The 10,399-nt window shown below is 33.1% G+C and overlaps 3 protein-coding genes across 11 annotated transcripts in view; 2 read left to right on the top strand and 1 right to left on the bottom strand.

Moving 5' to 3' along the window:
- Positions 1–2,544, top strand: part of LOC136348239 (probable phosphoserine aminotransferase) — a 35,483-nt gene extending 32,939 nt beyond the window's left edge. For all 4 annotated transcript variants that reach the window (XM_066298949.1, XM_066299034.1, XM_066299104.1 and 1 more), the window contains exons 2-8: positions 75–134; positions 194–324; positions 377–492; positions 542–700; positions 752–846; positions 1,403–1,572; positions 1,636–2,544. In XM_066298949.1, coding sequence (XP_066155046.1) covers positions 75–134; positions 194–324; positions 377–492; positions 542–700; positions 752–846; positions 1,403–1,572; positions 1,636–1,999 — 1,095 coding nt within the window. In that variant the 3' untranslated portion in view covers positions 2,000–2,544. The remainder of the gene's footprint in view (positions 1–74; positions 135–193; positions 325–376; positions 493–541; positions 701–751; positions 847–1,402; positions 1,573–1,635) is intronic.
- Positions 2,545–4,272: 1,728 nt separating this feature from the next.
- LOC136350477 (uncharacterized) lies at positions 4,273–8,082 on the top strand. Of its 6 annotated transcripts, none has more exons than XM_066302242.1 (5): positions 4,273–4,637; positions 5,617–5,769; positions 6,240–6,418; positions 6,473–6,751; positions 6,803–8,082. In XM_066302242.1, exons 2-5 carry the CDS (start codon positions 5,721–5,723, stop codon positions 7,076–7,078), a joined length of 783 nt encoding a protein of 260 aa, XP_066158339.1. In that variant the 5' UTR covers positions 4,273–4,637; positions 5,617–5,720; the 3' UTR covers positions 7,079–8,082. The 6 variants fall into 6 exon arrangements, with proteins under 6 accessions (XP_066158339.1, XP_066158322.1, XP_066158317.1 ...); XM_066302225.1 differs by having other exon boundaries at positions 4,278–4,637; positions 6,233–6,418; XM_066302220.1 differs by having other exon boundaries at positions 4,278–4,641; positions 6,233–6,418.
- On the bottom strand, positions 7,076–9,743 carry LOC136350500 (transmembrane protein 272-like). The gene is made up of 4 exons (XM_066302265.1): positions 9,443–9,743; positions 9,282–9,392; positions 9,106–9,228; positions 7,076–9,044 (listed from the first exon to the last, which is right to left on the bottom strand). The coding sequence occupies exons 1-4, from the start codon at positions 9,573–9,575 to the stop codon at positions 8,686–8,688; spliced, it is 726 nt and encodes a 241-aa protein (XP_066158362.1). The 5' UTR covers positions 9,576–9,743; the 3' UTR covers positions 7,076–8,685.
- Between the last annotated feature and the right edge of the window lie 656 nt (positions 9,744–10,399).

The following is a 10,399-nucleotide window of genomic DNA, read 5'->3' as shown; positions in this document are numbered from 1 at the left end:
CTCCACTTACAAACACTGCGGGCTAAATTAATTCCAGCCTTCAAACGTTAATAAGCAAATTGGTTGCCTTTCAGAATCTCTTCAAAATGGCTCCCATCAATTTTGGAGCAGGGCCTGGAAAAATCCCTGAAGAGGTAAGTGAGTTTTACACAACGAATACGCACTTAAATTTTTCAGTTTTTCCTCTTTTTAGGTGCTCAAAGAAGCTAAAGAAGAGTTTCTTTCTTATCAAAATTTGGAGTTTAGTGTGACGGAGCTGAGCCATCGCTCCGAGGCTTACGCTCAGATTAACCAAGGGGCTCAGGACGATCTCAGAGAACTACTGTTGCGTCTAATTTAAAGTTTTAATGGTAAAAATTTAAGAGTTTTTTTCCAGAAATGTGCCCAAAAACTACAAAATCCTGTTCATGCATGGAGGAGGTCAAGGGTTGTTTTCGGCAGTTGCTTTGAATTTAATTGGTGTTAATGGAATCGCTGATTATGCAGTTGCAGGTTGCAGATAGTAATGAGATTCCCTCGTACTAATTTATTAAATTTTCAGGAATATGGTCCAATATCGCCGCGAATGAGGCCAAGAAGTATGGACAAATTAATATGGTACTCCCTCAGCCCCATGAGGGAGCTATTCCTGACACGAAAGCTTGGAAACTCACCCCTAATGCTTCTTATGTCTATTATTGCGATAATGAGACCATTCAGGGTAGAATTTTTTTATTAATTTAATGACAGGGGTGAAGCATTGATTTTATAGGCGTGGAATACTCTTTTGTACCGGACACTAAGTGCGTACCTCTGGTGGCAGACATGTCTTCCAACATTTTAACGAGAAAAGTTGATGTTTCCAAAGTAGGTATTAAAAGGTTGGAACTAGTAGAAGAAAAAATGCTTTGATGAGGTCTTAAAGTTCTTCCCTAGGACATTTTTTGAGAATAGATTATAAACAGGATAAAATAAATAATATACGATTAGTATCAATATAAGAGAATTTTGGGAGGAACGATCTTTCTGTTTTCACCGATATTTCAATGTGCATCAGATAGTCTTTTTCTACAATTTCGTGGAGGAAAAAAAGTAAAAAAATCCTATCCATGAAGTAGACTGAGTTCCATGTTTTCAATACTTGAGTTCTTTACGAGATATTTGCATTTGCTCCACTATTTCCTGACGATACTACGATATTAGACAACCACCAATATCTCTAATATATACACCTAATTGTCAAGAAAATTCGTAATTTTTTCCGAAAATTTAAATAAACCTAAGTTACAGTATGATTGAAATAAGCAATAAAACTATCTAAACTGTATAAATTTACTTAGGGAAAGTTTTACATAGGTTTTAATTTAAAAAAAAAACAGTTCTTTCTATCAAAATGCTCCAATAACAGTTTCTTTCCTTCCAGTTTGGTGTCATTATAGCTGCCGTCCAGAAAAACCTTGGAACTGCAGGTTTGGGCATTGCAATTGTCAGGGAAGATCTTTTGGGGAAACACTTGAGTATTTGTCCTTCAATCCTCAATTTCGAACGCATCTCCGAATACAACTCAATATTAAACACGCCTCCAATATTCTCGTTAGTATCTCCATATGTATATTCTCAGCAAAACCAATTTCCTTCAATATCTGAATTTTATAGGGTGTACCTATTTGGTAAAGTCTTAAAATGGACAAAACGCCATGGAGGAGTGAAAGCTATGGAAGAACAATGCAGGATGAAAAGTATGTTGCTTTATAAGGCTATAAAAGACTCGAGAAATTTTTATGAGAACAAGGTTCCTTTTGAAAATCGAAGTAGAATTAACATTCCTTTTCGAATTAATAATGGAGATGAGAAAATTGAGAATGAGTTCCTGAAGTTGGCGGAAGAGAGGAAGATGTTTCAACTAAAGGGGCATAAATTGGTTGGAGGCATTAGAGTGTCCCTATATAACGCAATTACTTATGAAGACATCTCTCATTTAGTAAATTTCATGAAGGAATTTCACGAGAATTACGCATAAAAAAGTTGTTGTTACTCTTGTATATCCAATTACATTATTCCACATTAAAGCAGCAATTTATTAGCACCAACCACGTTTCATGTTTTTCGTATTGAACAATTAATATTTCTCGAGTCGGTACAGCGAAATGAACATGTTCCTCCGCCATCGGATTGGCTTATCTTGTGGGATAAAGCAGTGGTGTAGGTATGGCTAAGCCGTTGTTGCCGGAATTATTGTAAGTAAAAGAATTTTCAAAGAAAGTGGATGGAGCTACACCACTGGCGGTACTTTTCATTAGTCGCGTCGCTCTCTGAATGATTAATTAATTAATCTCTTCGGAATGACCATCAGTCACTGCGCCCTTAATTTACATCGTTAGCTTATCTCGCTGTTTTCTTGATTGTCTCCTCTCGTTCGAAGAGCGGGGGAGTGTTCAGGAACATTACCGAAAGTCTAAATCGCTGTTTCGTGCACTGAGCAAGCTTTTTATATTGAAATAGTTGTTTTGTAATTTTAATTTTTGAGAAAAGAACACAAACCGAATAAAACATAAGTTGACTAGATGTTTTTGTGCTTCTGTGACCATTCCCAATTATTGTAGAAAATTGATAATTTCGCATTAGAAATAAGTTAAGAAACAACCTTAACTTACCGTTTCACGCTGTTCTTGAATATTCGTATTCACATATTACTACAATGACACTATGGGGATAGTAATTGATGTAAATTTTCTTACTAATAGGGAAGTAGACAACATTATTATGTATTTTAATCATTTTTTACCGTAAGAGTTACGTCCTTCACCATTTCGTCAAGACAAGTTACATTTTAACATATATCTATTATTTTTAATAAATTTTTAATTTTTTTCCATTCGAAAGTGTCTCAGTTAAATTCACATGCATCGGAATTCCCTAAATAGGCAAAACAAAGATGTCTCCTTTTGTACCTGTGTGCAAGTCTCAACAAAAATGGGGCTCATTCAATGCAAATTTCACACCCATCTTTTAAACTTTATTATCCATTTTATTTGATAACGCGCGAAACTACATTGTTTTCAAATGCAGTATATAGGGCTTCATCTATATACACAGGAGCATGTTGCATATAAGATTAAATCTTGGTGGCTATAATAAATTCCACTAAAAACTATATATTTTTATAGGATTAAAAGTTCCACCCGAAAAGGGCAGATAATTAATTCCGCGGAAACCATGACGGTCGCGGAAAACCCTTAATTCTTCCCTCGTCGGATTTCGGTCTGTTGGCTAAACGTGACGAATCCAGGCCTCCAAGGATTAAAGTAACAATTAAGTTTTTATCGAAGTTACGTAAAAGGGTAAAGCTCGGGCACGAAGGGCGACTTTTAAGCAGATTAGCCCTCAAATTCGTCCCTTGAACCCCCTCAATGAAACGACACCATGAATTAACTTTATGTAGTGCTTGCGAGAATTAAAAATTTTTCATTGAAACATTCCGGGAAATTTACTACTGACTGAAGGTTTTTTAGGAAAAAGAGTATATTTCACCTGAATAAAAAAACACCTGAACGCCCTTTTATTACTTGTATCTAATTCGGCTCTTTCCGTCGACGTATCTCCTGCATAATAACCATAAAATGTTTCTAAACTGGAAGGTATTATTCCAGTTCTCTGGCAAAGTAAGAATTACGACCCTCGACTAAAAGCGGCGGCAAAACAGCCAGAGAAAGCAAAGGCGCGTTTTCGAGATAAGGAGATATGGCTGTTGGCTTTTCAGGAAATTGATTTCTTTAAGACCAGGGGAAGCAACATTTTAATAACAAATTTGTAATTAAAGGCGAGTCACACGACATGGCAAAATCAGAATAAACCAATGTTACAGATAATTTCGTTCCGTTGATTATCGCAGATCCAGAGCGTGGAGATTAATTTACTGTTATATCGCATCCTCGTTGTTGAAATTTCCATTTCCACGGCCATTAATCTCGTGAACACAGTTTTCCCAAAGGCCGCGTTTTCGTTGTCCCCAAGGACGAGGATGGGGAAGCAGCGTTAAAGACGCGTTTTTAAAATCAATTCTGCACACACATAAAACACCATACAGAGAAAAATAATATAAATAATGAAAAAATTACTCCACGTAGTAAAGGAAAATGGTCTTGTATGAAAAGCAAATTGTTCACGAAACGAAATCCACCATAACATCAAGAATGTTTGTCAAATCGATATTTTAAAGTAAAAAAAACTTTTAAAAATATTAATCAGAAGTTTTTTCATACTTTTGCCACTTTATTAGAGAATATAGTGATGCAAAGGAAGTAATAGTGAGCAAACTATAAAATATATACACTGTTAATATCCAATCTACGGTACTGACAGAATGATCCAACAGTAGCGTAACTCGAAGGAAAACATATTATTATGTTGTTAGTCTAGATTTTTTAAATCACATACCTAAATAATCCTTAAAACTGCATAAATTCAATCTACAGAACTGATAAAGCCGCTTACATCACAAATATGTAATCTACATTACTGATATTTCAGTCAATCTAGGATCAACTAAAATGAAGCTACGTCATAAGTGGTGAAACATTTAAGGCGCACTTGACAGCGGAAAACCCGCAGTTGTGGAAGTTTCCACTGCATTTCCTCTTGCTGCACGGTGTGCAGATGTAGGTAACTAGTCGAAATGAAATTATTTAAAATAGTTGTGAAAAATGCAAAATGATATGTCGAAAATATTTTTTTTATTTTGCAAAAACGTACGATTTAAAATATCCATTTTCAATTTTGTTTTAAAAGGGGCTTAGAAACTTACGATGTATTTTCTGTCCGAAATACTATTTAGAAGTTATTTTCCATACCTCTGGTTGTTTGATATCGTGTAATACTGTCCCTAACAATTCAAGCAATCAGAAATTATCCTAAAGCTTGCATTCGCGTTATTATCAAGAGGATATGCTATTTCCAGAGAAAACGTTCCTTCTGTTTTCCCACAACTCTCTACGAAGTACACATAACAAATAGAGTTAGTAGTCTCACAAGCAAATGCTAACACACGCCTGTGCTGGAAATTCTTAATACCCATGTGTCTTAGTTCAGACTTATTATACATAGCATCCAAAATTACCAATGAAGCTAATAAATGTATAAGAAAGTATCTGGGAAATATTCAGTGATATTTTTAATAGGAAAATGCCACAACTCTAATATAGATCTATTAAAACTGAAATGTTCTGTCTTTTTTTCTAGGTAAAATAGTTTTTATCCCTCAACTAATCTCAAATATGAAAAAACTGAATGTACAAAGATCATTACTAAAATCAACTTAAAATTCTTAATAAGCGAACAAATCTTGTTCTTGTACGTTTCAATAGATATAAAATTCGTTAAAAGAAAAAAATTATGTTTATTTGTTCCTCAGTGTTTAAATATTATTATTACCAATCTTCATGATATTGCCTCATGAAATGGGAATACACGACTAAAATCCATTTCATTAGTAATTATTAAGGATACGTATCGATAAGGTTCAGATAACGTGTCGTTTGTTTTGGATAAGCCGTTTAAGATCAGCGTGCATGACACATTTTCCATTGTGCGCGGTTCGAAAGCTTCAAGACATATATAGTGATATTACTTTAATTTCAGGCTCTTCGGTGTTAAAACATCACAAGCGAACATAATGATGTTAACGAATATTTATTTAAAATGAATTACAGACAAAAATGTGAGCCTTACAAATTTGCTGCTAAATGCACAATTTCAGAGGCAACACTCATTTTTTCTGCCTGCGTTGTTGGGGTAAGTAGATTCTTTCTATTTGATTATTTCAGTGCCAGCTTTAAACACAACAGTATACAGAAACGCACAAAACCAGCAAGTTTAGATCCATTAATCACTGTCTTTCGAAGATGTACCATAAAATACGAATATCAATATGATAAGCAAGCCATCAAAACTGGCCAAAATGTAAAGTAAAAAGAAACAATTCTTCGCTGGGCTTTGTCTAGGACGGTTACTGATTTGTTTGAGAATATTACAAACTATATGAAGAAATTTCTGTAAAATCCTACAAATGTTTATTTAAAACTTCAGTGATGAAAATTAATTTTCCCCCATCAATCTTACCTTAAACACAGCAAACAGAACATTCATCATAACGATCAGAATAAAGTCCTTTCTTCTATACAAACCCATTCTTTTTGCGGAAAAGACCATAGTTCTATATACTTTGCTAAAAAAATATTTATTCATATGCTAACAGTTTGTAGGATTGGGATTGCTGGTAATATCCATGTGGTCTTTAATATGGAAACTCAGTGTGTACACCTGCTTTATGGATTTGAGAGTGGATCTGACTTTCTTCATTTTACCAGCTGGATTCATCAGCATCCCCTGTATTTTTCTCACTTTAATCATAAGGAAAAATAAGCTGAAACACATTTTACAGGTATATAACTCTATTAACGATTAATATTTGAACAAAATTATATAATTTTTATAGTTCCTAGCCCTGAGTCTGATGGCAATTTCCCTACTATTCACAGGGTACTTCATGGGCACCATTTATCAATTGCATTACAGCAACGAAACCCTGCGATTATCCAGTACAATCCCTACTGAGGCTCTCAATTATACTTTATATAATATTATAATAGCCAGTTATGAAACATCTTCAGAAAATAACACCGATATGGATAAAATACAGAATAAATTTAGATGTTGTGGGGTGGTAAGTGGGACTACGGATTATGTGGTAGTACCCTCTTCATGTTGTCCTCAGGTAACGTTATTGCTTACTTAAGCATTTAAACTTAGTTGAGAGGATTAACAGGACAACTGTGACGTAAATGATGTATATGGATATGGCTGCTTAAGGAGGGTTCAGGAAGATGCACTTTGGCACAAAAATATTTCTTTATCGATTTCTCAACTATTACTGCTAATGTATGTAAGTAGGCACAGCTCTATTAATTTATTTTTCTGTAACAATATATGTTTTTATAATATTTATAAGTTCTTCAACATGGCTATGGTAACCAGTGTATCCATATCTGACCACTACAAATGGAAAAATTGCTATAGGGACAAAATAAGGCAAGAAAGCTAACAAAAACTAAACTCATATATTCCACATAAAGCTGAAATCAGCAGCAGAGATACAAAATTGTGTAAAGATTAGTCTACTTTTGTCCAGATTTAGATTTAGAACTAAAAAAAAAGTATCTAAGACTTAATTGTTGATGAGGCACTAGTCATTTTGCTATTTTATTTGTATCATATTATGTATTGCTTCTATTGATTATTCAGGCATGGGAGTACGAAGGATTTTGTAAAGGGCGACACTAAAATGGCCAAAAAAAAACTTACATGTTATTGATACTTGCAAGTCAAATTAATCATCTGATGCCTACGTCCATGCATTTATACTGATTTCAACAAGGGTTTTACTATCTCAAATATTTAGGTATATGTTGACAAGTTTGAGATACAAATTATTGTACAGTTTGGGTCGATTTCAAAGTTCATATAGAAAATCTCTATAATTATATGAGATAGAGGTGTAGTGGGTTAATAACATTTTTTTGGCCATGTTTGATAAACCCTCGTTATTTTATTATTATGTCAGGTACACAAATATAACTTCTTCATTGTAAAGACTCTTTTTGAAATAGATTACGATGATATTAAGAAATTTTTTTATAATTCGATCAGTTTTTGAATAATTCATCATGTTGAATATTGTAAGTGTTACTTTTACTGATTTTGAGTACTCCATGATCAGATAGACTATTTTAAAACTTAAATGGATACTGAATTATTTGTTTTTCGTTATCTCCTATAGTTACTATGATTTCCCGTAAAAACATTGAAATTTGCCCCCTTATACATTAAAATGTTAGTATTAAATGCAATTTATTTTAATTGTATTAGTGAGTAAATTAGAGGTAAATTATTAATTTGATAAAAAAACCTTTGTTCATTAGCTGCCAATAGATTTGACTAAACACTATTGAAAACTTTACATCATAAAAAATATAACAGGGAACATAAGTTGTAATCTAATTGGTCAAATGTTAATAAACACTGCTCAGAGAGTACGTAATGAATTAACTCACAAAAGCATTTTCAAAGTGCCAATTTTCTCAGTCTTAAAAATAGCCTTGATTCTAAATTCGGAATTTTCAGCTTTAGCTAGGAGTTGGTACAATAAATATAAATTAGGTAAGAAAATTACCAAATGAAAATTTGTAAGCAAAGTAATAATCATCATACCTACTTGTGTATAAACGCTAAATATTCCGAACTTAAACTATTAATAGCAAAATAAAAATATTAAATTGCACCAGATTCAATCAACAAACAGATAATTGCCATTAAGCCTCAATAAGTTTATTTGTAAGTTTTGCCCCTAAATGATTGCCTTATACTAATGCTAGAAAATTTACCTTTATTTGAAATTAACGTTTCTCTTTTATCACAGATGGTTAAAACCAAAATTTAGCCAACAATACTTTAAAATGAACTTTTTAGAATATTGTTGTCTATGGAAAACTTTATGAACACTCTCATATGGTAACTCAAAAATTGGTAAACTTACCACAAAATCCTTTTATATCAAAATAAGAATAGAATTAATATGACACTTTTAAAGTTCTTTAAAGCTGAGAAAAAAAATTAAATAAACCTTTATTTAATTACATGTATAACCCCACCTTACCATATCCGACCTCCCTCCTCCTGATCGTCCCTAGCGTCAGTATGAAAGGCAACAGTAGCAACAGTAATCGAACATAAGCACAAGGTGATAAGTCCCAAAATAATATACACTGAAGTAATTAACCAAAATGCAAAAAGATACAAATTTTTGTTACAGTATTTTCCAAAAGTCGGATCATAGTTGGGTTCATACTCTTTGTAAACCCATACAGACCCAATTATGAACCAACCCAGCATGAAGCAATTAAGAAGGGTTTGAGTGGGCGATTGCCGGAGATTCTCTTCCTGTCTTTCTTCTTCTGTCTGTCGAACTCTTGCTGAGAGGTGCAGAAGCTGTTTTAAGATACCAAAAATACCTACAGGGTACCAAAAAATAAGTATTTCTTCTGATACTTATAATATGTTCTAAGAACTTGCCTCCCACTAGTAAATAAACGGGAATATATTCTCCTTGAGGACATTCATGTAAATAAATTGAACCCATCACTATCATACATATGGGAATGACAATTGTCACCCCCAAAATAATCGAGCAGCCCACTAAATAAAAATCTTAATTTATAAAAGGGTTTTTAAAGAATTTCAATACTTACAAGTGCCTAAAACTATAATAATAACATTTTTAAGGAAGTCTATTATCCCTTTGCTGGACTTCTGTGCCTCTCTGACTCTTCCAAAGAGGGAATCATAAGAAGGTGGAGGTGCTAAAAGGAATTCTTTCATAGGGATGAAATTTTATTATTAAAGTACTTACCATTGGGGTTGATAGCTTCCTCATACGAAGGGGGTGCTCCAGATTCCTCATGAGTGTTAGCGAATTGGGTCCCCCCAGGAACATCATAAATGGGGGGCGGGGGATGATTATAAAGAACGTTGGCACCAGTCATATATGACACAATTTCCTATGCAAATGCACTACAACTACATAATAATGCTTAAAGCTTAGTTTCAAATCATTGTTCCTGCTTCAAGGGTTTTTGAATTCAATTTGCATATTTTTTAAACTTTCACCCCTTTTCAATAAAAATTGTTGACATTTAAATAATCAGCTGATTTGTGACAAATCGAATTTTAATAGTGTCTCCCTCTATGATTTAAAGTCGAAACCAAGTATAGAATAGGGGATATAGTGTGAGCGCATTCTCTTGCAGAATAATCGTATTACAAATGATGGCAATCTGATGCAGTTTTTGAGTCTAATGTATGTTTTTTAATAAAAATCTAATCATATTTTTTATCGAAATGAATAATAAAAATCATGACATTAGGTGGAGAACAATTCCTTTAAAACTATCAACGAAAGCATTTAAGATTTTAGAGACTATTAATCATCATCTTCGTTACTATTAAATTATATCGTACAATGTTGAGGAAAAGTTTTTTTAATTGATATTTGCATGTTATTACGTCTTACACCTTACGCTAAGGTAACGTTAAATTTATTTTTAGGATGGCGATCTCTGTGGTTTTATTTTGGGATTTTTGTAATAGATAATGTTATTTTTCATTATTTTTTTTATAAATCTTGAGGGAAGTAAGGATTATTATGCGGTAGTTCTATAGACTTACATTTCAGAAAATATTACTTAAAGATATCACATTTGAAGTCTTTCCTAGAATTTTCTAACTTCATCATATTGTATTAAAGATATTTTTTTTCTTGAGGGTAGAGTAGGGGTACGTTTTCCTTCCTGTGAAGTAACGTATAATT

The sequence above is a fragment of the Euwallacea fornicatus genome, chromosome 1 (assembly GCF_040115645.1).
Source record: "Euwallacea fornicatus isolate EFF26 chromosome 1, ASM4011564v1, whole genome shotgun sequence".
Taxonomy (NCBI): domain Eukaryota; kingdom Metazoa; phylum Arthropoda; class Insecta; order Coleoptera; family Curculionidae; genus Euwallacea; species Euwallacea fornicatus.
The sequence above is the reverse complement of the archived record's forward strand: the minus strand, read 5'-3'. Positions and strand labels throughout refer to the sequence as shown.

What these genes read in the sequence shown, in the direction of transcription:
- LOC136350477 (XM_066302225.1), top strand. Translation starts at nt 5,677, where the DNA reads ATGAATTACAGACAAAAATGTGAGCCTTACAAATTTGCTGCTAAATGC. An exon ending in TTTCTGCCTGCGTTGTTGGG is followed by an intron (nt 5,770 to 6,232) that starts GTAAGTAGATTC and finishes ATATGCTAACAG; the next exon opens with TTTGTAGGATTGGGATTGCT. An exon ending in CCTCTTCATGTTGTCCTCAG is followed by an intron (nt 6,752 to 6,802) that starts GTAACGTTATTG and finishes GAGGATTAACAG; the next exon opens with GACAACTGTGACGTAAATGA.
- LOC136350500 (XM_066302265.1), bottom strand. Translation starts at nt 9,575, where the DNA reads ATGACTGGTGCCAACGTTCTTTATAATCATCCCCCGCCCCCCATTTAT. An exon ending in GGAAGCTATCAACCCCAATG is followed by an intron (nt 9,393 to 9,442) that starts GTAAGTACTTTA and finishes AATTCCTTTTAG; the next exon opens with CACCTCCACCTTCTTATGAT. An exon ending in TATTATAGTTTTAGGCACTT is followed by an intron (nt 9,229 to 9,281) that starts GTAAGTATTGAA and finishes ATTTTTATTTAG; the next exon opens with TGGGCTGCTCGATTATTTTG.